The sequence below is a fragment of the Bactrocera dorsalis genome, chromosome 6 (assembly GCF_023373825.1).
Source record: "Bactrocera dorsalis isolate Fly_Bdor chromosome 6, ASM2337382v1, whole genome shotgun sequence".
NCBI classification, from domain to species: domain Eukaryota; kingdom Metazoa; phylum Arthropoda; class Insecta; order Diptera; family Tephritidae; genus Bactrocera; species Bactrocera dorsalis.
In genome coordinates, this window is record NC_064308.1 from 26,120,344 (window position 1) to 26,147,078 (window position 26,735).

The following is a 26,735-nucleotide window of genomic DNA, read 5'->3' on the forward strand; positions in this document are numbered from 1 at the left end:
TGGAAAACAATAAGTTTGCGGCGGCTATAATTATGTACTATATATTCTAAATCTGAAGGATTCGCTCTATCCAACCATATCACTTAACTCTGAAATTGTGGGATGGTATACTAAAGCCGGCCCCTTATTTTTAAGTTTAGAGTGTAAGTTCGCACATGCAACCAAACACCCGGCAAAAATATCACTTGCACCGAATTCGCTGACGGCGCGTCTGCTACTTCACACGTTAATAAGAATTCAATACCGCATTAAGTACGCATCCGGCCATTATGCTGATCGAACACTTTTAGCCTTGCGCGTGACAACAACAAAATAAACGCAAGACAGCAAAGAATCGGGTAAACAGTTGCTAGTGTAAGCAACTAAGAAGTCACGCGGCCAATAACGTGCAGCAACTAAAGTTAGGGCAAAGTAGTGTAGGTATTTAGACGCTAACGTCGCTCGTATGTAATCAGTTATTTCAACTCTTCCGCTGAGACTGGCTGCCCTTGGGATTACCAAGGGAAATAAAATTTTATAAAAAACAAATTCTAAAGGAATTGTTTTACTGGCGCCCAACGTGGGGCCAAAGAAAAAAATCCTTATAAAAGGACACGCGAGTTTGGCCGTGGGTTCGGACCCACCTCCTTACTAGTTTAAATAAAACCATCAGTGCCACCATAGAAGTGCCACCAAATATTATGAGCTAAAAATTTTAAACCATCAGTGCCACCATAGAAGTGGCACTAAATTTTATTTTAAAACCATCAGTGCCATCATAGAAGTGCCACCAAATATTACGAACAAAAAATTTTAAATAAAACCATCAGTGCCACCATAGACCATCCTTACTAGTTTAAATAAAACCATCAGTGCCACCATAGAAGTGCCACCAAATATTATGAGCTAAAAATTTTAAACCATCAGTGCCACCATAGAAGTGGCACTAAATTTTATTTTAAAACCATCAGTGCCATCATAGAAGTGCCACCAAATATTACGAACAAAAAATTTTAAATAAAACCATCAGTGCCACCATAGAAGTGCCACCAAATATTATGAACAAAAAATTTTAAATAAAACCATCAGTGCCACCATAGAAGTGCCACCAAATATTATTTTAAAACCATCAGTGTCATCAAAGAAGTGCCACCAAATATTCTGAACAAAAAATTTTAAATAAAACCATCAGTACCACCACCAAAACCATAGAAGTGCTACCAAATATTATTTTAAAACCATCAGTGCCATCATAGAAGTGCCACCAAATATTATGAGCTAAAAATTTTAAATTAAACCATCAGTGCCACCAAAGAAGTGCGACAATATATAAACCGCCAAGCATTGCGAGAACATTGTTTAAGTGAAATCATCACTGCCACCATAAAGGTACTACAGTAAAAAAACTACCAAAAAAATTTTCTTTGGCGAAACCTGTAGACAAGAACGTTATGCACCACAATGAAATCATCAATAAATCATCAAGCCACGCAGAGGCGTTACTTTCGAGGGTCAATAATCAAGCATCAATTATCCACTGAAGACCGAAAGCAACTTAACATGGGAATATTTATGTAAGTAGAAAGTTCAGCAGCTACTATTCTGAGAATTCCATTCGAGAGTAATATAGTATTCGAATCAGATAATTTGATAAATTGTTAAAATAAATACAATTACAAATACAAATCAGAGATTTTTTTTTTAAATTCTAAACGATGGACTCCCAAACCCTCCAGATCCTTCTTAATACCGCAATCTGTACGGCAACGGAACATTCAAGGCAGGAATTCCAGACTCGCATAGATGAGTTGACAAACAGGCTAGCCAGAATTGAAACTCCAACCCAGGTCGTCCAATATGAACCAGTCACAATCGAACCAAACGTAGTGTGTGACGAATCTTTGGATCTGGAAAAACCATGCCAGAATTTAAGGACGACCCTACCCGCTATGTATCTTGGAGGCAAGCCGCGCACACTGCCTATAAGGTTTTTGAAAATTTCCAGGGTAGCTCTAGGCACTACCAAGCCGTGGGCATCATCAGGAATAAGGTGGTAGGCGCAGCAGATGGTGTTCTGTCGTCCTTCAACACCATTTTAAATTTTCATGCAATAATTTCACGGCTGGACTTCGCCTACGCCGATGAGAGGCCTATCCATTTGATAGAGCAGGAACTCTCCACTTTGAGGCAGGGTAAACTTTCAGTGATAGGATTCTACGATGAGGTTGAAAGTAAGCTGACCCTAATAATTAATAAAACCATTATGACCCATGGTGGAAATGCCACCATAATAGAATCACTCAATAATAAGTATCGCGAAGACGCTCTTCGTGTTTTTATCTCAGGACTCAATCGTCCTTTGAGCGACATATTATTTTCCTCCAGGCCTAGCGATCTCCCCTCTGCATTAGCTTTAGCACAGGAGCTTGAATCAGATCAAGCTAGGTCAATGTTTGCCCAGTCCTTTAACAGGCAAACAATTCAGGCTCCCAACCAATTTTCATATTTACCACATTACCGAACGATTCGGCCTGACCAACAGCGACAAACGCAGGACCACTCAAACCTTCGGAAAACAGGTGCCAGATCTTTTGAGTAGGGAAAGGCCAGAGAAAAGACCACACGGGAGTGGCCAGCAGGCACTACCAAAGGTACAAAGGATAAACAACGTTACCCATGAGCAGGATGAGTCTGAAGGAGAATATTGGAATAATGACAATAATGATAATTACCACCAGAGCGAGGTTTATGAAGAATTTAAACCAGTCGAATACCAGAACGAAGCAAATGACGAGGGGAATTTTTTAGGGCAAAATCCCTCTTACCCTACATCGAGCGGACAATCGGGGGAAGAGGTATAAAATTCCTTATCGACACTGGTGCCGCGAAGAGTTACATAAGATATCTCAACGATCTAAAGAGAATCAAACCCGCAAACCGCACCTTTACAGCCAAATCCATCCACGGCACCACTGAAATTGACAAATATTGTACCATCAATATTTTTAACAAAAATACTAGATTTTTTATCCTACCCAACCTGGACACTTGCTACGGTATCATAGGTTTTGACCTATTAACCGAAATGAACGGTAAAATAGATTGTAAAAACGGTCTTCTTAGTTATAATGATGGACAGGAAAGGCTCTTTTATCACTATTGCCCGGACGTGAATAAATTAATAGAAACAAACGTGAGTGAGTTGGATATTCTTAAGCTATTGCAACAACATGCTAAAGTTTTTGCGGACCCCAATGAAGCTCTACCTTATAACACCAATATCATAGGAACAATAAGGACCACCGATGACCTTCCGGTTTACTCAAGAAGCTACCCATACCCCATAGCTTCAGCCGAGTTTGTCAATAAGGAGATTTCGAACCTCTTGCGTGATGGTATAATAAGACCATCCCGCTCTCCTTATAATAATCCGATTTGGGTTGTAAGTAAAAAGTGCGTCGATGAAGATGGCAATAGGAAGTCCAGACTCGTGATAGATATTAGAAAACTGAACAACAAAACGGTTAGTGACAAGTATCCAATCCCGGATACTTCTGTAATTCTGGCTAACATTGGAAATGCCAGGTTTTTTTCAACAATAGACCTCAAGTCCGGCTTCCACCAAATTAAGTTAGCTGAAAAGGATCGGGAAAAAACAGCATTCTCAGTCAATAACGGCAAATACGAGTTCTGTAGGCTTCCTTTTGGCTTAAAAGCGTCAGGAAAGCGTCGAATTTCTGGGCTTGACAGTGTCTAAAGAAGGTATAAAGACATGCCCCGATAAAGTCAGGGACATTTTGGACTTCGCTGTTCCCAAATCTTTGAGGGCCTTACGCTCATTCTTGGGATTGGCCGGCTATTACAGACGATTCGCAAAGGACTACGCTGCGATTACAAAGCCCCTAACAAAATAATTGCGTGGGGAAAATGGAAATATCGGTGCTAACCAATCCCGGAAAATCGAAAAAACATTAGATGAAGAAGCACTTAACGCCTTTGGTAGAATTAAAAAGATTCTTGCATCAGAGGATGTACTGCTCCTTTACCCAGACTACAAACAGCCCTTTGATCTGACAACGGACGCCTCTTCACATGCCATAGGCGCTGTTTTGTCGCAAAACGGCAGACCCATCACCATGAACTCGAGAACTCTGCCTCAGACAGAGGAAATCTATGCGACCAATGAACGAGAGCTCTTGGCGATCGTATGGGCCCTACAAAAATTGCGCAACTATTTGTACGGCGTAAAACACCTAAACATCTATACAGATCATCAACCACTCACCTTTGCTATGTCCGATAAAAACCCAAATGCAAAGATGAAGAGGTGGCGCGCTTTTGTTGAGGAGTTTTCACCCAAGTTTCACTACAAACCCGGCAAAGAAAACTTTATCGCCGATGCACTTTCCCGGCAATACATAAATGCCTTGGATCATGAGGTAGACACAGAAAGTATGGCCACCAACAGCGAGTTGTCACTCACTCAAGCAATACCTACAGTAAAGAACCCCATTAATTGTTTTCAAACTCAGATTATTCTGGAAGAGGGAGCCAAATTACCGGTTAGCATATCAATCCTCTTTAAGACACGAGTAAGGCATCGAATATCGTTCAGTAACCTACAGGATTTACTGAAATCCATTAAACAATGTGTTAACCCGAACGTCGTTAACGGGTTGCTATGCGAACTCCCCACTCTGGCATTGATCCAAAGCGAACTTACCACATCTTTCCCGGGAATAAAGTTCCGTCACACTACAAAACAGGTTATCGACGTTTTCAATAAGGAAGACCAAAGAGAAATCCTCCAAACCGAACACAGTCGCGCACATAGATCCTGTCGCGAAAATGAAAAACAAGTCCTAGAGAATTACTACTTTCCTGACTTAAGGAAAATGTTAAAAGAAATAGTTTCAAATTGCAAAATTGGTCACGAAGCCAAATACCGACGACATCCCCCAAACCCTGAAATAGGGTCAACCCCCATACCTTCCTACCCAGGAGAAATCCTTCACATTTATTCAACAGACAAAACGCATTTTCTCACAACAATAGATAAATTCTCTAAATTTGCAATAGTTTTTCCAATAAAATCTAGAGCCATAGTAGATATTAAAAAACCAATCTATGAACTCCTCAACCTTTACAAAAACACTAAAGTTCTGGTTTGCGATAACGAAAGGTCATTGAATTCTGAGACTATTAGAGCAATCCTAAAAAACCACTTCGGAGTCACGATCTACACCACACCACCGGCTCATAGTGCGACTAACGGCCAAGTGGAAAGCTTCCACAGTACATTAACGGAAATCGCACGCTGCCAAAAGCTCGAGACCTGCATTTCCGACACGGCTGAATTAATCCTGCTAGCCAAGGCTAAATACAACCGCACCATACACTCCGTAACAGGCAAGAAACCCATAGATGTCATACATGCAGCGCCTGACGAACTTCTTAACGAAATAAAAAACAAACTTATATGCACCCAACAAAAGGACTTAAGAACATACAAAATAAAAAGACAAACAAGACAATATAAGTCAGGAGAAAAAGTTTTTGTAAAGACCAACAGGAGAATAGGAAACAAATTTACTAGACTTTACACCGAAAAAACAGTCCAAAACGATTTAGGTACCTATCTTTTGATAGACGGACGTAAAGTTCACAAATCCAACTTAAAAAACTAAAACTTCTCCCTCCTCCTTAGGATAACCCTACTCTTGGCAATGAACCATTGGACTACCGCGAGAATATTCAACTATACCACATCTCACTTCATTCCATTAACAACAGGAAAAGTAATCCTCCATGAACAATACGAGTTTTTACTACACAAGACAAACTTATCAAATTTCGAGACGATAGCCGAAGAGATGGACACAATATTAAAACAATTTCCGCATTCCCACGCCATGCAACTACTTCGAAACGACGCTAACGAAATATTAAAACTACTAGACGCGGTCAGAGTACATCACCGACATGCGCGAAGCATTAATATCCTAGGGACTGCATTAAAGTACATAACCGGCACCCCGGACTTTGATGACTTTCAAACAATTGAGACCAGAGCCGAAGCCCTAATAGAAGCAAACGAACAGCAGACAATAATTAATTTAGTTACACAGAAAAAAATTAACGAATTGACGGTGACAGTTAATAAACTTTTAGCACAGGCAAAACAGACACAGATCGACACTGGAAATCTCTTTTCTTTAGTCAGTGCTGGAAATAGAGCGGTGATAATGGAATTAGAAACCATTATAACGTCGGTAGCTCTAGGAAAAGTAAATATTATTACCCCATTCTGCTTAATGGCATGGAAATAAATAATATATTAGCTGCTGAGCTCTCTACAAATACCAGTATAACTGACATATTTTCTGTTTCTAAACTTAAGATATTTCAAAATACACAATTCATTTATTTCATTATTAAATACCCAAAAATAGCTAGAGTTTGTAATAAAGTAAAGTTGCTGCCCGTAATCCAGGAAGGAAAGATTATTTCCTTAGAAACAAATCTTATTGCCGAATGCAATAGAGAATACATCCCACTGTATAATTGCAAGGAAGCCATAATAGCAAACTTCTGCCAACCTTTGAAAGAAAGTTCCTGTGTACGACAACTATTGAACCAGCACTTCGCAGAATGCAAATCCAAATCCGCCGATCACGTTCCCGCTCTTGAGGAGATCGATAACGGCGTAATTCTAATTAATGATCAATCCGCTGTAATAAAAAATGAAAATTTGACAAGATTAGCTAGAGGAACCTTTTTGATAACATTCAAAGGCGAAATTACGATAAACTCCATCGTTTATAGCAATTGGAATGAAGTAATACTTTCGCATCCTGAAGCAGTACCCGCGCAGCACGTTAACTTTACAGAACATATCGAGTTGTTATCACTCCCACACCTGCAAAGACTTAATATAAAGAACCTCAGGCACATAGCGCACCTACAGAATCTTATTGAAAACCGGGAACCGCCTTGAGCATAGCAATATTTCTGCGAAAACGACAAAGAAATATGGCAGTACTGAAGAACATCATAAAGGAAACCGAGGACGCTTTCACTTCAAGAGAGGGAGTAGTTATCACATGTAACCAAACACCCGGCAAAAATATCACTTGCACCGAATTCGCTGACGGCGCGTCTGCAACTTCACACGTTAATAAGAACTCAATACCGCATTAAGTACGCATCCGGCCATTATGCTGATCGAACACTTTTAGCCTTGCGCATGACAACAAAATAAACGCAAGACAGCAAAGAATCGGGTAAACAGTTGCTAGTGTAAGCAACTAAGAAGTCACGCGGCCAATAACGTGCAGCAACTAAAGTTAGGGCAAAGTAGTGTAGGTATTTAGACGCTAACGTCGCTCGTATGTAATCAGTTATTTCAACTCTTCCGCTGAGACTGGCTGCCCTTGGGATTACCAAGGGAAATAAAATTTTATAAAAAACAAATTCTAAAGGAATTGTTTTACTTGTATATTAAAATAAACAAAGTGAAAAATGTGCAAAAGTTTAGTGAAACATCGAAAAATAGTATAGGGGGATTCTCCTGCTCTTGCAAAACCCTTGCACGGTGCACGAATTGCACCATTTTCCACGAATTGCACCATTATTTGCAACTGCTGTAAAATATGTCAGACCAAAACTCATGTTTATTTTCGTGCATTGACACGAAAAAAGTAATCGCAACCCTGTGATAGCTGTCATTCTACTTAAATACATATTTTGACGTTAAATTGTTGAGGAAGGTAAATTTAAATAGATTTTATAATTTCTATTTAACTTATAAAGATTTGTTACAGTCTTTTTGTTAAGAATGAATGCAGAAGGTGCGCCAATTCACAATAGCCATGCACATTAGTAGGTGTAAATGGCGTCATGAATCCTTCTACATGAACGTTTGTAAGAAGGCAGGGACATAACAATGGTCGGCCTGTACACAAGACAACACAGCTGTCCATTTTGCACGTACACAATTTCGTTGAGGCCATACTAATACCTTTCACTTGAATGAAATTTTAATATTTTGTTCAAAGTGAAATTTGTTATGCAAAAACGAAGTAAATAGGGAAATTTATTTGTTTTCATTTATCAATTGTTATTACAAATGATATAACGGAGCTAGTTTATGCTTTTATTTTTAAAATAACGTCAGGTTTATTAGAGCTTTGAATAATTTTACATATTAGTGGCATTACTCCTCTCTACTGTCAACTCTACTGTCGCTGGCAAATGTAAGAATATTTTGAAGTAAACGAGAGCGACAACTGTCAGCCTGCAGTAGTGATGAGCGATATTTCACTACCGGTGATTTTTTCACTGTGATTGAAAAATCGCAAATCGCAACTGCGATCACTTTTTATAAATAGCAGTTCGCTTCTATGAACTGCGATTGCGATCGCAGTTCGAAACTGTGATCGCAGTTCGAACCAGTGAATTGCGATCGCAGTTCGAAACTGTGATCGCAGTTCGAACCAGTGATTGCGATCGCAGTTCGAAACTGTGATCGCAGTTCGAAACTGTGATCGCAGTTCGAACCTGTGAATTACGATCACAATAGCAAATAGCAGAAAAGTAATAACTTTCTTCAGGGTAAGTATATATCGCTCATTTGCTGCATCGTCGTCATAACTCAAAAAACGTGATTTTTGAGTTAATAATGCAGAATTGTTCGTTATATCATACTTCATATTGAGTGAAAAATTCATATGAATACCTCTTATATGCTCCGCTTGAGAAGAGGTGTAAGGTTGGAGTCACCGTGTAAGGTTGTAGTAAGTTGAAAACTTTAAACGCGTTTTCTGGCGAATCGATTTTTTTGAGTTATGACGACGTTGCAGCAAATGAGCGATATATATGCGTATATATGCTATTTTTCATCATAGCGGTTTGAAGTCTTAAGTGCAACGTTCTAATAATTTGTAATAATGGCAGGAAATTTAGCAAGTGAATTATGGCAGATGTTTGAAGTGTTAGATGAAATATATGCAAATTAAAACTCTTTTCATGGTTGCAATATTCATAAATATTTAATTTAAGTGTTTAATAACACTTATTAATAAATTATATGAATTTTAATAAAAATGGAGTTACTTTTACTGTTGTATATTTATTTATTCTTTTATTAAGAAGCTCTTATAATTATTTCGTTTAACCGAATATAATTTAATTTAAAACAAGAATTGTAATTAATTAATTTCAGAAAAAATTATAGAATAAAAAAATTACGGGTTTTTAATATTTTCCCAAAAATTAGGAAATTCCCGTTATTAATTTGGTCTTGAAAATATTATTAGCGGGTATTCAAAACATTCTGATGGATTATGGAATTCCCATTATTAGATTTTCTTTGAAAATATTAAAAGCGGGTATTCTAAACAAACAAATGATCAACCACACTAATGGTAATGCCTTCTAAAAAATGTATGAAACCATCATACCAACATACAAATGAACTATACAATACACTCTACGGGTCAGGTAGCCGAACCGCTCCAACATTTGCGAAAATGTTGTGCAAGGAAAAGCGGAAAAACTTGACTCGAGTTACAGGAGCTAAAAGAAAATTTACCGCCAATAACGACAAAATGTTTCCGTCGTTCCCACGACAGTCGGGTCTACGTAAGCGGTAGACGATCTGCCGCTACAACAACAACAACAAAAGGTCTCCGTTTGAACGTCGACTTAGTTGCGATCGCAATAGCGGCCTTTACACGATCAGATATGCGTGACAACATGTGTGACATCACACCAAGTTTGACCGTGTAAAGGGGGAAAAAACATGCTTGTCACGCATGTTCAAAGTTTTTAAACTTGTTTAATATTTCTGCTGGTGTGTCACACAAGCGTGATCGTGTGAAGGGCTGCATGATGCACGCAGTGCATTTTTTCAGTCGAAAAAAGACAGTGAAGAGTAATGGTGTCGCGCATGAACGAACAGTTTTGGAAAGAGTTCTTTGAACTCTACCGAAGTTTTCAAGAACTTTGGCAGGTAAAAAGTGAGTGTTACAAAAATAAAAATAAAAAGAATGCAGCATATGAAGTGCTTTTAACAAAATTAAGGGAAATTGATAGCAACGCCAGTTTGGACAATTTAAAATCTAAAATTAATTCATTACGGTCATCTTACCGCCGCGAACTTAAAAAGAAAAAGAGAAGCGAAAAATCTGGCGCTGGTGTGGAGGACATACACATACCGACGTTGTGGTATTTTGATGACCTTTCGTTTTTAGAAGATCAAGAGGTGCAATTAAGCGGCCATTCCTCAATTGAAATTGAGGAGAATGAAGGAGATATTGTTGAAGAAGTAAGTAAATAATACAATCTTTTTAATTTACAAAATATGTATTTATTTTTAATGACTATTTTGTATACATTTTTTTTTTATAAAGTTAATTTTCCAATGAACCGTAACTATTGAAATATTCGCAAAATATGTTTCGAATTTCTTTGGCGTTGTTGGAATAGTTTCGGCTTGTGGTGTTTTGCAATTCTGCCATTTCAATAAATTGCTTATCATTCTCTTCTATTCGGCGAAGATATGAAGCGCTACTTCGTTTACTTAAAAAATTATGCAAATAACATATCGCAAGTACAATTTTTGAGCACTTTTCTGGGGATAAATTTATGGTGGTCAGCAAAACACGAAATCTTGAAGATATAATTCCAAACGTATTTTCCACAACCCGTCTTGCTTGTGATACTCGGTAGTTGTACTGTAGCTGCTGGGATGTCAATCCTCTGTGGCTATATGGCTTCATAAAATTTTCATGCAGGGCGAAAGCGTCATCTGCTACAATAACAAACGGCAGCTCTTTGTCAAAACCAGGTGGTTTAACTGGGGGAGGAATTTTTAACTTTCTCTCTTCATGCATAACTGCAAAATTTGAGCTTCCATAAACCCCACCATCAGACACTCTTCCATTAGCTCCAACTTCGACCATTGTGAATTGATATTTTGCATTGACAAGTGCCATCAGTACAATGCTATATGTTTTCTTGTAGTTGAAATAGTAAGCTCCTGAATGCGGTGGTCTTTTAATGTTGATGTGTTTGCCATCAATGGCACCAAGACAATTCGGAAAATTCCACATTTCAAAAAACTCCGTAGCAATAATTTTCCATTCTTCATTTTTGGGCATCTGAAATAATAACAATATTATTTTTTTTATCGTTTAGAATCGACCACCTTCTGCAAAGAAATATAAAAAAGACTATAGCCGAAAAGAAAGGAGTGAGTTGCTAGCTAAGGCAGTTGAAGCTCTTGATAATTCAAACCAACCGAAGGACGATGCAAGCACATTGAGCTCAACGTGGGGATTGCTGTTCAGAAAACTTTCTTCCACACAACAACTCTTTGCCAACAAAGCAATAATGGAAGTTTTATATCAAGGAGCATTGGAACGCTTGGATGAAAGCTCCTACAAATTATTTGAAAATAAAACGACACACAATCCACCACGATCTTCTTCAACACCATTTTTTTCGAGCGATACTTCATCTGCAGCTTCGCAATATTTTGTGTCCACACCGCTGCAAAGTCCTGAGCTTATGTCACTTCAATCACATGCGCACCAACTCCAGCCATCCAGAGCAGTCATCATACATCAGTCAAGACATCACTCTGGACCACAACAACCTCAGTTTGCACCTGCAATCAGCATAAATTCGCATGCTAATGGAAACGATCTTGACCCGAGCACAAAATATAGCAATTTTAATGAATTATTCACTGACTCAGACTATTCCTAACTTTTTTGAAATGTAAATATTTTAAGTATAGATTATAAGCACTCCTTAATGGCTTTAGTTTTTTTACATTTTAAAAAATGTCTTATGTTTTTTGTTGAATAACACTTTTTTGAAATGTAATTATTTTAAGTATAGCTTATAAGCACTCCTAGTCCTTCCTTTATGGCTTTAGTTTTTACATTTTGAAAAATGTCTTATGTTTTTTGTTGAATAACACATACTGAAATAAAATCCTTGAGCACTTTTACTATTGATTCACATGTTTCTATTATTATTTTGCTCAAAGTTGGGGTAGCAATGCGTGACGGAAATTTTAAACTTTCGTAGGACTCTCCAGTGGCCAAAAATCTCAGCGTTACGGAAAGACGTTCATTTGGTGAAATTGCATCTCTCATAATAGTATCTTGCTTTTCGATTAATGGCGTTATCAGCGCCAATAGGTCGTTGTAAACTGCAACATCCATCCTTAAAAAGTTTTTGTAATCCTTTGGGCAAGATATTTCCAGCTCTTTTAACAAATTTGTATGCGAGCGTTTTGGTCTTTTCTTACGCCAATCTTGCACCCAAATTCGTTTTTCCTTGCCACTTTTTGCAATTTCTTCCTCTTCCTCCATTTCTAAAATTTCTTCAATCAGAAGAGCTGCCACTAATGCGCGTGCCATGTTTACTCGTTAACAGCTGAACGAAAATGAAGTTCACACACATGCATGACCGTGTAAACGAAAACGTCAAACATGTACATCAAGCCATGTTGTCACACAAATCTGACCGTGTAAAGGCCGCTAATCGCAATATAAAATCACAGTGATTTAAAAATAGCAATCACTGAAATCACAGTGATTTAAAAATTGCAATATCGCTCATCTCTAGCCTGCAGTCGTGTAGTCGTGCTGTGTAAATAACTTGTTCTTTAGAACGTGTGTATTTTAATATTTGACATATGTCGTTTGCAGTCTGTCGCGCTCAATGTGTTCAGCACTTTAGTGTCTTAACTGGTACTTAGAAACTTTTTTGGATAGTCGTTACAGGGCATCTCGACAGGCAAAAATTTATGGCATACTAACTGTCAAATCTATTACTACTGCCATTGCCAAATCGGTATGTAGTCATTTGTTATCATAACATAATTATTTGCGGAAAGGCGTAGGGTGGGTAAGTTCGAGTTGATGTAGCGCATGTTTTGAGCTCTTGAACTGTTTAAATTTTTATGTGGAAAATAAAAAAGGAGAAAGATCCTTTTTTTTTTATTTATTTCTAGGAAAAATAAGAATTAATATTTTTCGACTACTACAAAAAATTGTGGCATACATTTTATGTACCAATTTAAATAATAAATTTATTAAGAGCACTCATATTTTGATTTATGCTTGTAAAAGTTTATTAAATTTAAGACTTCGCTCATTCCTAACCCATTTTGCTTAATTTTTTTTGTAAATTAACAAAGGAGGATGGAGTCATGTGTAGAAGTTCACGCAAGTGAGGGAAGTTCTCTGATCGCCATTCACTTGGGAGTGGCCAGAAACGATTCTTCTACATATGACTCAAGCAGCTCACGATTTCCGGTCTTTGACCAAGTATCCTCTGGGTAGCCTAAGAACATCCGTTTGAAGGCGCGCTAAAGTGAGAAGGCGAAACATCCCCTGCATAGGGTTGTGCTGGGTTTGGGACCCGCCACGTAAAAAAACACTCTCAATGAAAAATGAACAATTAACAATATTAAATTAAATATTAATTTTCTGGAAAAAGGTTATTTTGAAAATGTACTTTATTTTTATAATATAACACAACCGTCTTAATAGTCGCTCTACGAAATTTAATATTACCGAAATGAAAAAGCTGTTGGTATATGTGTAGATGGGATATGTTGCCTCTTCGGAATTTTCATAGAAATGAAAACTGCGCTTTCAAAGTGCTTAAGTGACAGCTTATTGCTTTCAATATATGGCATACTAGTAAGTATTTCATATATTGCTTTCCATAAGCAATATAGAGTCTCCACAGGTATTATGCGCGGCAATACAGTTAGTATAACAAAAATTTTATCCTGTCGAGATGCCCCGTTAACTTTATCGTGTCGATGGAATACTTCATCATACATTCTATCACTAGTGTAATTTTTGGGCTAGCTTAATGTGTGTATAATTTTGAAGTAATATGTGGGAAGGTGCCATTTTAAAATATTGATAATTTTTAAATGTGGCATCCTTAAGCGGAAAATGACGGAACGTAGTAGAATCGAGCTAATGAACATAAAATTGCTTGGGTGTGTGCGTTGATACTGGGTATTACAACGTTAACGGGCAGTGATATATTTTTTCAGATCAAAAGGTGGGTGCATCTTAGATTGCAATATTAAAGTCCCGTTTTATTCGGATGTAATTAACAGTTTGCATTAAAATTTTTCATTGGTTATTTTTAAGTTTTTTTTTTATTTTTCGTGTACTTTGCGTACTCGCTTTTATCAGAATTTTCATACGCTACCTATTGTGTGTAGTTCCAACGCCGTGCCTTTTCGTGTTGCTTCGTTTTCGACTGTTGGATCATCGGCTAACTCGGTACTTTAATATAAATGGATTTTGTGTATACGTCGTGTCGTGGCGGCGAATAAGCAAAAAAAAAAATTTTGTAAAATAAAAAAATGTGATCAATTAATAGTATTAATATATTACTAGTGTAAATGTGGAGAAAGTGAAAAACAAATAAAGTATTTATTATAGGTTTAGCTCAAATAATTGAATGTTTTTCGTCTATATATGCCCTGGAAATTCAGAGTAATTTCGTTAATATTTGTGAATGGTAAGGACAAATCGGGCATAAATATTTTGCAGTTAAAGCAATGACTTTAGTTAATATATATTATACCAATTTCTCTATATGACTGAGATGTAAAATGAAAATGGCGAAAAAAATGCAAGAATAACATGAAATTTTGTATTCCTATGCTGCTTTTTAGATTCTGTTCTCTTCGTAAGTGCTACAATAACAAATTAAAATTATAATAATTATTCTCCGGGGACCACAAAGTAATTTAAGAAACTACATCTAAGACAAATGAAAGGGATTTCTTTAGATTTGGTTCTTAATAAATTTTCTTATTTGGTAACTGCATTTATTTGCGTGCACCATAAAATACATATAGGCCCATACTTGTTCGCATATATATATATATGTATATATGTATATTTCATTAACTTTTATTTTGTGCTATATAATACGCACAAGGGGTTATCTCGTGTGGATATATTATCTACGGTTCGACTCTAGTGTAGAGTAAGCAAGCCAGATAGTGTGATGGCAAGTCATGTATACCTCCTAAAATTAATTTGACTATGAAAACCCTAAAATGTTCGCATGTAATTGACTTAGAATGTTCAAAATCTATTTTTTATTTATACATGTAAATCTTAAGTTTTTTCAATAATAAATATAAACATATTAGTTTAACGGGGGAAACTTTAGTATACCATCCCACGATTTCAGGGTTAAAAGTGGTATGGTTGGATAGAGCTGCTGCTCCAGATTAATATCGGTATTCTGCGTGAGACGATTGTCTCATGTCTCTAATAGTGACTATAGTAATTTAGTGATTCTGTTAGTCAGGAGTCTCATTTTGGTATTCTTGCAAATAGAGTATACTACTTTACAATATACTGCTGTACTGTAACTGCCAGAATACCAAAATGAGACTCCTGACTAACAGAATCACTAAATTACTATAGTCACTATTAGAGACATGAGACAATCGTCTCACGCAGAATACCGACATAAGAAAATGTATAATTGTTGCCGCCGCAAACTGGGTAAAATTTAGAATAGCATCCCCGGCTTTCGGGGATAAAATGGGTATCAGTGGAAAGGTGACGTTCTCGAGATCACGAAAATATATATATATAGTTGCCGCTGACTTATAGTTTTCGAGATATTCGCATTTAAAGTTGAAAAATTTACAACTTTTACATTGATAATTTGTGTATTGTGAGTAGCTTTTTCACTTATATTATGCACTTTTCACTTACTAACACTTCACTATAACGTTTCTGTGTATTCATTTTGCGCCGCGCTTCAAAAAAAATAACCATGGCAGCACTTTTCTCATTGTGCAAATGCAGAGAATTGTAACTAAAATAAAATAATTAAAATAAAGCTTTATTTACAACAAATATTAAAAAAATGAATATGCAGAAACGTTATAGTGAAGTGTTAGTAAGTGAAAAGTGCATAATATAAGAGAAAAAGCTACTCACAATACACAAATTATCAATGTAAAAGTTGTCAATTTTTCAACTTTAAATGCGAATATCTCGAAAACTATAAGTCAGCGGCAACTATATATATATATTTTCGTGATCTGGAGAACGTCACCTTTCCATTGATACCCATTTTATTCCCGAAATCCGGGGATGCTATTCTAAATCCCAGCCCGCAAACTTATAGTTTTCGAGATATTTGCATTTAAAGTTGGAAATTTTGCAAATTTTATCTTGCAATTTCTCGATTTCTAGTAATTATTTATTTCATATTATGCACTTATACTTTATAACATTGTTTTTACAAATTTATTTTTTTTAGTAATTATTTAGTTATTTGCTCAAAATAAGCATTTTATATGGTTCGGCTTTAGTATACCATCCCACGATTTCAGGGTTAAAATAGGTATGGTTTGATTGAGCTGATGCTCCAGATTAAGAATATGGCACGATTCCGATTACTTTGGCGGAGGGGTAAAAAAACCGAATTTTCGTATAAATGGGGTAAGTGCAGATAAGGGAGCTTCTCCAGAGGAGGAATATCCAAAAATAATATTGAAATAACTTATATTTTTCAAAATATTTACGATTAGAGAATCAAAAATTAACACTAAAAACACATTGTATTTCTCTAAGTTTTACTAATTTTTTTTACATTTTTCACTTGGTATATTTAAATATACACTTTAAACATTTAAATAAGTTCACATTTCACTTTTATTTTGTAGAATTTTACCTAAAATTTATTAATTTAAAATCACTTATCACACTCATCGTTGCAAAGGTTAGATTGTTTACAATTATGAGGAAAACAAGCGTTGCCACATCTTAAACACCAAATTTGTAGGATTCTTAACGATATTTCTTCGTTTGTTTCTTTGCGTGATTCTTTTTTCTATAATAATTATAATAAAAAATACTTTCCAACATTTTTCAAGTAATAATATTGAGTTGTGAAAACTTTTTCCATATACATATGTATATGTATAATAGGGTAAAATTTAGAATAGCATCCCCGGATTTCGGGCATAAAATGGGTATCAGTGGAAAGGTGACGTTCTCCAGATCACGAATATATATATAGTTGCCGCTGACTTATAGTTTTAAAGATATTTGCATTTAAAGTTGAAAAATTGACAACTTTTATATTGATGATTTGTGTATTGTGAGTAGCTTTTTCACTTATATTATGCACTTTTCACTTACTAACACTTCACTATAACGTTTCTATATTTATGGCGTTTGCGCCGCGCTTCAAAAAAAATAACCATGGCAGCACTTTTCTCATTGTGCAAATGCAGAGAATTGTAACTAAAATAAAATAATTAAAATAAAGCTTTATTTACAACAAATATTAAAAAAATGAATATACAGAAACGTTATAGTGAAGTGTTAGTAAGTGAAAAGTGCATAATATAAGTGAAAAAGTTATTCACAATACACAAATTATCAATGTAAAAGTGTTCAATTTTTCAACTTTAAATGCAAATATCTTTAAAACTATAAGTCAGCGGCAACTATATATATATATTTTCGTGATCTGGAGAACGTCACCTTTCCACTGATACCCATTTTATTCCCGAAATCCGGGAATGCTATTCTAAATCCCAGTCGTATAATATTTATGGGGTTGGGTTTAGTATCGCGCCGTTTAATTTTGGCTCCTGTACCTAAACGAGAGAACCAAATTGAAAATTTTAAACACGCATGTATGCTTAAATTATCGAACTTTATTTTAAAACATATTTTATAAAAATCGGTTCAAAAATTTTTCCAAAAATTCACTTTAAAAAATGCTATTTTTTGCAAATTTCTCAATATATGCTAGTACATTTTCATCTATTGTGCATTGTACTAAACCAATTATGGATACATTTTCACGCACATATATTACTTATGAATTATAAAAACCACTAGTAATGTTTTAAATTACTTTTGATTGTTAAGTTCTTTGTAAATCTTTAAATAAAATACACATTTTTCTGCATTGAGTTCAATAATGCGAAAAACCAAATTGACTACTTAATTTGAACTGTCAAATTGCCGAGAAAGCACGAACAAGAGGGAATAAATTAAACCCAGTTAGCAATAAATGTATGAAGTGAACGCGAAAAGGTGTTCAATGCTAAAATACTGTGGATGGCGTAGCCGGTGTTGGACCGACCAGGGTTATTTTTTTTGAAGCGCGGCCAAAGGCCGCCCACGCAAAAAGGAGTTCTATGCGAAAAAAATCTGATACACCCCGGTGTTGGACCGACCAGGGTTATTTTTTTAGAGCGCGGCCGAAGGCCGCCAACGCAGAAAGGAGTTCTATGCGAAAAAAATCTGATACACCCCGATGGTGGACCGACCAGGGTTATTTTTTTAGAGCGCGGCCGAAGGCCGCCAACGCAGAAAGGAGTACTGCACGAAAGTACATCGGTCACCCCGGGTATTCGCTTGACCAGGGTTATTTTTTTAGAGCGCGGCCGAAGGCCGCCAACGCAAAAAGTAGTACTACACTTTATTTTGATATCTTGTCCATACAAAAATGTTGGCTGGGTTGCATTGGTTTCAGTTTGTATGGAAAAATGAGCAAAAACACTGATTTTTGGTCATTTTCAAAGGGCTCCCTACGGGTCTATAGGGGGTCGAGGGGGGGTATATTAAAAAGTTCGATCCTTCCTCCTTCCAATAAGGTAGCGTGAGGGGGGGTAGCCCCCACCTGTTTTTCTCCATAAACAATACTAAACCGGCGCGATACTAAACATTTCCCTATTTATGTTCAATGAAGACAAATAAGTAAAAATCTATGATAATATTGTAAAATTTATATCATGTCGGGGTGACTAAAGTACTTTCGCGTAGTACTCCTTACTGCGTTGGCGGCCTTCGGCCGCGCTCTAAAAAAAATAACCCTGGTCGGTCGAATACCCGGGGTGACCGAAGTACTTTTGTGTAGTACTACTTTTTACGTTGGCGGCCTTCTGCCGCGCTCTAGAAAAATAACCCTGGTCGAGCGAATACCCGGGGTGACCGAAGTACTTTCGTGTAGTAATCCTTTCTGCGTTGGCGGCCTTCGGCCGCGCTCTAAAAAAATTACATACTTATTTTTCAGTAATTATTCAGACATTTGCGTAAAAGAAGCATTTTATATATTACACAAATTTTATTAGACAATAACAAAAGTTTTCCGTATTGACGGATAATAAGTGTTGCCATAATTACACACGTATCAAACGAATAAAAATTAATAAAAATTTTTAGAATAGCATCCGCGGATTTCGGGGTTGAAATGGGTCCTCCAGAACAAGAATATATGTATATACATATAGTTGCCGCTGACTTATGGTTTTTGAAATCTTTGCATTTAAATTAAAAAATTTAACTATTTAAAATGCGTGTTTTTCCCAATTCTAATGAATTTTATGGCTATATTTTTAACTTTTATATTCACTAACTTTTCACTAAATCGTTTCAAACCATTTATTTTATATTAAAAGGTGCAAAAATAACTTTTGTTCAACATTTAACTTTGTTCATTTATTTTGGTTCGTACAATAGCAAAAGTGTTGCATTCTAACTAATAATCAGTGCTACCTTACGTTCATATTTTACAGAAGAACCAAAAGAAATAAAGAAAAAAGTAATACCCCAATGACAGGAAATATATAACACATTAGTTTTCCGCATAGAATTCCTTTCTGCATTGGCGGCCTTAAACTCCTTTTTGCCCGATCCAACACCGGGATTTATCCAGATAATGAGAATTCTGAAAGATTTTACATTACTCATCACACGATAGTGAATTTAGTAATGACGTCATAATATTTTTTATCTTATTTTTATTCCATTACAAAATATGGTAACACTAATTTTTTGCTTGTTTACAACCACTTTCTTATTTTATGAATTAATGGATTTTAACTAAAGTTTGATATGGAATTAAAGTAATTTTTGCGCTATTTAATATAAAATAAATAGGGGTATTCTCTTGCTCTTGCAAGATTGCAGATTGCAAAAATACTACACCGAAATATACAAGGGCACGAGAGCACCCATTGCAGAATCTAGTGATATATGAGCGACTGATTCAGTAAATTTATTGTAAATGACTATTGTGCATGGCTATTGTGAATTGGCGCACCTTCTGCATGCATTTTTAACAAAAAAACTGTAACAAAACTTTATAATTTAAATAGAAATTATAAAATCTAATTAAAATTTACCTTTCTCAACAGTTTAACGACGTAGTATGTCTTTATGTAAAATGGCAACTACAACAGGGTTGCAATTTTATTTTTGCGTGACATTGCACTCTAATATACATGGGTTTTGGTCTGACATATTTCACAGCCCTTAATATTATATTTTTCTGCGTGTGTTTGTTGTTGTGCCATTGTAAATCTGCAATGCTTGCACCGTGCACCGGATTTTGCAAGAGCAAAAGAATACCCCTAATGATTAGAAACGAATTAGTGTAGTGTTAGTGGATATAAAAGTATAAAATATAAGTGTAAAATGTATTATAAATCGAAGAAACACACATTTTAAATAGTTGATTTTTTGAACTTTAAATACAAATATCTCAAAAACCATAAGCCAGCGGCAACTATATGTATATATATTCTTGATCTGGAGGGGAGGGGATGTTATTCTAAATTGCAGCCGGAAATTTATTAGCAGCTATACCTATTACAATTCTATCTTAACTTTAGTATAACATCCCACGATTTCAGAGTTAAAAAGCTGATGTTCCAGATTAAGAATATATGTATATAATTAGCCGCCGCAAGCTTGATAGTTTTCGAGGTATTTGCATTTAACTTTTAAAATTTCGCCAATTTAATTTAGCAATTTCTCGATTTATAGTAACTCTTTCTTTCATACTATGCCTTTTTTATACTCTTAGGGGAAACTTTAGTATACGATCCCCGATTTCAGGGTTAAAAGTGGTATGGTTGGATAGGGCTGATACTCCAGATTAAGAAAATATATAATTGTTGCCGCCGCAAACTTATAGTTTCCGAGATATTTGCATTTAAAGTTGAAAATTTTGCAAATTTTATCTTGCAATTTCTCGATTGCTAGTAATTATTTAATTCATATTATGCCTTTTTTATGCATTTATACTTCATTACATTGTTTCTACATATTTATTTTTTAGTAATTATTTAGTTATTTGCTTAAAATAAGCATTTTATATTTTACACAATTTTCATTCCATGCACAATAACAAAAGTATTCCGTGTTTACAGATATTAAGTGTTGCCATAATTACACATATATCAAACGAATAAGAATGGATATAAAAACTCAAACGCAGAAAACAAATACTATCTGAAATAAATTTTCCATTGTAATAAGAAAAGTGTTAAGGCTTTATTGGCGGCGTTCGGCCGCGCTTCAAAAAAAATAACCCTGGCCGATCCAACACCAGGGTGTATCAGGTTTTTTTTGTAAGTAAAACTCCTTTTCGCGTTGGCGGCCTTCGGCCGCGCTTCAAAAAAATAACCCTGGCCGATCCAACACCGGGGTGTATCAGGTTTTTTTTTAATTAAAACTCCTTTTCGCGTTGGCGGCCTTCGGCCGCGCTTCAAAAAAAATAACTCTGGCCGATCCAACACCGGGGTGTATCAGGTTTTTTTTAAGTAAAACTCCTTTTCGCGTTGGCGGCCTTCGGCCGCGCTTCAAAAAAATAACCCTGGCCGATCCAACACCGGGGTGTATCAGGTTTTTTTTAATTAAAACTCCTTTTCGCGTTGGCGGCCTTCGGCCGCGCTTCAAAAAAATAACTCTGGCCGATCCAACACCGGGGTGTATCAGGTTTTTTTTAAGTAAAACTCCTTTTCGTGTTGGCGGCCTTCGGCCGCGCTTCAAAAAAATAACCCTGGCCGATCCAACACCGGGGTGTATCAGGTTTTTTTTTAATTAAAACTCCTTTTCGCGTTGGCGGCCTTCGGCCGCGCTTCAAAAAAAAATAACTCTGGCCGATCCAACACCGGGGTGTATCAGGTTTTTTTTTAAGTAAAACTCCTTTTCGCGTTGGCGGCCTTCGGCCGCGCTTCAAAAAAATAACCCTGGCCGATCCAACACCGGGGTGTATCAGGTTTTTTTTTAATTAAAACTCCTTTTCGCGTTGGCGGCCTTCGGCCGCGCTTCAAAAAAAATAACTCTGGCCGATCCAACACCGGGGTGTATCAGGTTTTTTTTAAGTAAAACTCCTTTTCGCGTTGGCGGCCTTCGGCCGCGCTTCAAAAAAATAACCCTGGCCGATCCAACACCGGGGTGTATCAGGTTTTTTTTTAATTAAAACTCCTTTTCGCGTTGGCGGCCTTCGGCCGCGCTTCAAAAAAAATAACTCTGGCCGATCCAACACCGGGGTGTATCAGGTTTTTTTTTAAGTAAAACTCCTTTTCGCGTTGGCGGCCTTCGGCCGCGCTTCAAAAAAATAACCCTGGCCGATCCAACACCGGGGTGTATCAGGTTTTTTTTTAATTAAAACTCCTTTTCGCGTTGGCGGCCTTCGGCCGCGCTTCAAAAAAAATAACTCTGGCCGATCCAACACCGGGGTGTATCAGGTTTTTTTTAATTAAAACTCCTTTTCGCGTTGGCGGCCTTCGGCCGCGCTTCAAAAAAATAACCCTGGCCGATCCAACACAGGGGGGTGTCAAAAATCTTGATATATCAAGAAAAAGGGCAATGATTTATGTATTTGGGGTATAGTCCTATTTTTTATTCATTTTTATTCGTTTGATAAATGTGTAATTATGGCAACACTTATTATTTGTCAACACGGAATACTTTTGTTATTGTGCATGAAATGAAAATTGTGTAAAATATAAAATGCTTATTTTAAGCAAATAACTAAATAATTACTGGAAAAAAAATATGTAGAAACAATGTAATGAAGTATAAATGCATAAAAAAGGCATAATATGAATTAAATAATTACTAGCAATCGAGAAATTGCAAGATAAAATTAGCAACATTTTCAACTTTAAATGCAAATATCTCGGAAACTATAAGTTTGCGGCAGCAACAATTATATATTTTCTTAATCTGGAGCATCAGCTCTATCCAACCATACCACTTTTAACCCTGAAATCGTGGGATCGTATACTAAAGCCGACCCGAAAGGATATAGCGAATAAGTATTATGATCCCTTTGTTGAAATCATACCTAAAGGCCTACAACTTTTTTTTACAATAGAAAATTTACTTCAGAAGATGATATTTGTTTCCTGCGTTTGAGTTTTTTTTTTTAATTTTTATTATTTTCAACCGGTTGGATATGGTAACTTTTATTATTTGACAACACGGAACACTTATGTTATAAACATGTAATGAAATTTGTGTAAAAAATAAAATGCTTATTTTGAGCTAATATCGAAATAATTAATATAAAATAAATATGTAGAAACAATGTGGATAAGTGTAAGAGTAGGGTCGGCTTTAGTATACCATCCCACGATTTCAGGGTTAAAAGTGGCATGGTTGGATAGAGCTGCTGCTCCAGATTAAGAAAATATATAATTGTTACCGCCGCAAACTTATAGTTTTCGAGATATTTGCATTTAAAGTTCAAAATTTTGCAAATTTTATCTTGCAATTTCTCGATTTTTAGTAGTGATGAGCGATATTTCACTACCGGTGATTTTTTCACTGTGATTGAAAAATCGCAAATCGCAACTGCGATCTTCTTCTTCTTAATTGGCGTAGACACCGCTTATGCGATTATAGCCGAGTCAACAACAGCGCGCCAGTCGTTTCTTCTTTTCGCTACGTGGCGCCAATTGGATATTCCAAGCGAGGCCAGGTCCTTCTCCACTTGGTCCTTCCACCGGAGTGGAGGTCTTCCTCTTCCTCTGCTTCCCGCGGCGGGTACTGCGTCGAATACTTTCAGAGCTGGAGTGTTTTCGTCCATCCGGACAACATGACCTAGCCAGCGTAGCCGCTGTCTTTTAATTCGCTGAACTATGTCAATGTCGTCGTATATCTCGTACAGCTCATCGTTCCATCGAATGCGGTATTCGCCGTGGCCAACGCGCAAAGGACCATAAATCTTTCGCAGAACTTTTCTCTCGAAAACTCGCAACGTCGACTCATCTGTTGTTGACATCGTCCAGGCCTCTGCACCATATAGCAGGACGGGAATTATGAGTGACTTATAGAGTTTGGTTTTTGTTTGTCGAGAGAGGACTTTGCTTCTCAATTGCCTACTTAGTCCGAAGTAGCACCTGTTGGCAAGAGTTATCCTGCGTTGGATTTCTAGGCTGACGTTGTTGGTGGTGTTTACGCTGGTTCCAAGATAGACGAAATTATCTACAACTTCAAAGTTATGACTGTCGACAGTGACGTGAGTGCCAAGTCGCGAGTGCGACGACTGTTTGTTTGATGACAGGAGATATTTCGTCTTGCCCTCGTTCACTGCCAGACCCATTTCTTTTGCTTCCTTGTCCAGTCTGGAGAAAGCAGAACTAACGGCGCGGGTGTTGAGGCCTATGATATCAATATCATCGGCATACGCCAGCAGTTGTACACTCTTATAGAAGATGGTACCTTCTCTGTTGAGTTCTGCAGCTCGAATTATTTTCTCCAGAAGCAGGTTGAAAAAGTCGCACGATAGGGAATCACCTTGTCTGAAACCTCGTTTGGTATCGAACGGCTCGGAGAGGTCCTTCCCGATCCTGACGGAGCTTTTCGTGCCGCTCAACGTCAGTTTACACAGCCGTATTAGTTTTGCGGGGATACCAAATTCAGACATCGCGGCATAAAGGCAGCTCCTTTTCGTGCTGTCGAAAGCAGCTTTGAAATCGACGAATAGGTGGTGAGTGTCGATTCTCCTTTCACGGGTCTTTTCCAAGATTTGGCGCATGGTGAATATCTGGTCGGTTGTTGATTTACCAGGTCTGAAGCCACACTGATAAGGTCCAATCAGTTTGTTGACGGTGGGCTTTAATCTTTCACACAATACGCTCGACAGAACCTTATATGCGATGTTGAGGAGGCTTATCCCACGGTAGTTGGCGCAGATTGTGGGGTCTCCTTTTTTATGGATTGGGCAGAGCACACTTAGATTCCAATCGTTGGGCATGCTTTCGTCCGACCATATTTTACAAAGAAGTTGATGCATGCTCCTTATCAGTTCTTCGCCGCCGTGTTTGAATAGCTCGGCCGGCAATCCATCGGCCCCTGCCGCTTTGTTGTTTTTCAGGCGGGCAATTGCTATTCGAACTTCTTCATGATCGGGCAATGGAACGTCTGCTCCATCGTCATCGATTGGGGAATCGGGTTCGCCTTCTCCCGGTGTTGTGCTATCACTGCCATTCAGCAGGTTGGAGAAGTGTTCCCTCCATAATTTAAGTATGCTCTGGGCATCGGTAACTAGATCACCTTGGGGGGTTCTACAGGAGTATGCTCCGGTCTTGAAACCTTCTGTAAGTCGCCGCACCTTTTCGTAGAATTTTCGAGCATTACCCCTGTCGGCCAGCTTATCGAGCTGTTCGTACTCACGCATTTCGGCCTCTTTCTTCTTCTGTCTGCAAATGCGTCTCGCTTCCCTCTTCAACTCTCGGTATCTATCCCATCCCGCACGTGTTGTGGTCGATCGTAACGTTGCGAGGTAGGCAGCCTGTTTTCTCTCCGCTGCGACACGGCACTCCTCGTCGTACCAGCTGTTCTTTTGCACTTTCCGAAAACCAATGGTTTCGGTTGCAGCTGTACGTAAAGAGTTTGAAATGCCGTCCCACAGTTCCCTTATACCGAGTTGTTGACGAGTGCTCTCAGAGAGCAGGAGTGCAAGCCGAGTAGCGAATCGTTCGGCTGTATGTTGTGATTGCAGCTTCTCGACGTCGAACCTTCCTTGTGTTTGTTGGCGTGCGTTTTTTGCTGCACAGAGGCGGGTGCGAATCTTAGCTGCAACAAGATAGTGGTCCGAGTCGATGTTAGGACCTCGGAGCGCACGCACATCTAAAACACTGGAGACGTGTCTTCCGTCTATCACAACATGATCGATCTGGTTGGTAGTTTTTCGATCCGGAGACAGCCAGGTAGCTTGATGGATCTTCTTATGCTGGAATCTAGTACTACAGATAACCATATTTCGGGCCCCGGCGAAGTCGATCAGCCTCAACCCATTTGGGGAAGTTTCGTCGTGGAGGCTGAATTTACCGACCGTAGTACCAAAGATACCTTCTTTGCCCACCCTGGCGTTGAAGTCGCCAAGCACGATTTTTACATCGTGACGGGGGCATCTCACATAAGTGCGCTCCAAGCACTCATAAAAGGCATCCTTCTCTTCCGTCGGGGCGTGGGCGCAAATCAGCGATATGTTGAAGAACCTCGCTTTGATGCGGATTGTGGCTAGACGTTCATTCACCGGAGTGAATGATAGTACTCGGCGACGGAGTCTCTCTCCCACCACGAATCCAACACCAAACTTGCGCTCCTTTATATGGCCACTGTAGTAAATGTCACAAGGACCTACTCGTCTCTGTCCTTGTCCCGTCCATCGCATTTCTTGGACGGCGGTGATGTCAGCCTTTGTTTTCACGAGGACATCAACCAGCTGGGCAGCGGCACCTTCCCAATTAAGGGACCGGACATTCCAGGTGCATGCCCTCAATTCGTAGTCCTTATTTCGTTTGCCATGGTCGTCATCAAAAGGGGGGTCTCTCATCCGAGGCTGGTTATGACTTTTCACTGGGGGTGTTTTTTTACGTGGCGGGTCCCAAACCCAGCGCACAACCCTATGCA

General features: G+C 37.7%; 3 protein-coding genes and 1 long non-coding RNA gene across 13 annotated transcripts in view; 3 read left to right on the forward strand and 1 right to left on the reverse strand.

The window, feature by feature from the left end:
• The first annotated feature begins 9,675 nt into the window (after nt 1-9,675).
• LOC125775342 (uncharacterized) lies at nt 9,676-12,005 on the forward strand. Its single transcript, XM_049460734.1, has 2 exons — nt 9,676-10,306; nt 11,179-12,005. Exons 1-2 carry the CDS (start codon nt 9,917-9,919, stop codon nt 11,749-11,751), a joined length of 963 nt encoding a protein of 320 aa, XP_049316691.1. The 5' UTR covers nt 9,676-9,916; the 3' UTR covers nt 11,752-12,005.
• Nucleotides 10,326-14,353, reverse strand: LOC125779337 (putative nuclease HARBI1). Of its 2 annotated transcripts, none has more exons than XR_007423259.1 (2): nt 14,233-14,353; nt 10,326-11,141 (listed from the first exon to the last, which is right to left on the reverse strand). XR_007423259.1 is itself a non-coding variant. In XM_049460630.1 (2 exons), exons 1-2 carry the CDS (start codon nt 12,411-12,413, stop codon nt 10,392-10,394), a joined length of 1,191 nt encoding a protein of 396 aa, XP_049316587.1. In that variant the 5' UTR covers nt 12,414-12,877; the 3' UTR covers nt 10,326-10,391. The 2 variants fall into 2 exon arrangements, 1 of the variants encoding a protein (XP_049316587.1); XM_049460630.1 differs by lacking the exon at nt 14,233-14,353 and adding an exon at nt 11,973-12,877.
• Nucleotides 13,811-26,735, forward strand: part of LOC105224833 (protein Gawky) — a 64,766-nt gene continuing 51,841 nt past the window's right edge. For 3 of the 6 annotated variants that reach the window (XM_049460147.1, XM_049460149.1, XM_049460151.1), the window contains exon 1: nt 13,811-14,079. Coding sequence is in view for 1 of the 6 variants with exons in the window: in XM_049460150.1 (XP_049316107.1) it covers nt 14,545-14,547 (3 nt within the window). In the remaining 5 variants the exon portion in view is untranslated. The other 3 variants (XM_049460146.1, XM_049460150.1, XM_049460148.1) reach the window with 2 other exon arrangements.
• LOC125779559 (uncharacterized) lies at nt 21,471-24,163 on the forward strand. Of its 4 annotated transcripts, none has more exons than XR_007423306.1 (2): nt 21,471-21,896; nt 21,993-24,163. It is a non-coding gene; the product is annotated as an uncharacterized LOC125779559 (long non-coding RNA). The 4 variants fall into 4 exon arrangements; XR_007423309.1 differs by having other exon boundaries at nt 22,087-24,163; XR_007423307.1 differs by having other exon boundaries at nt 21,471-21,803.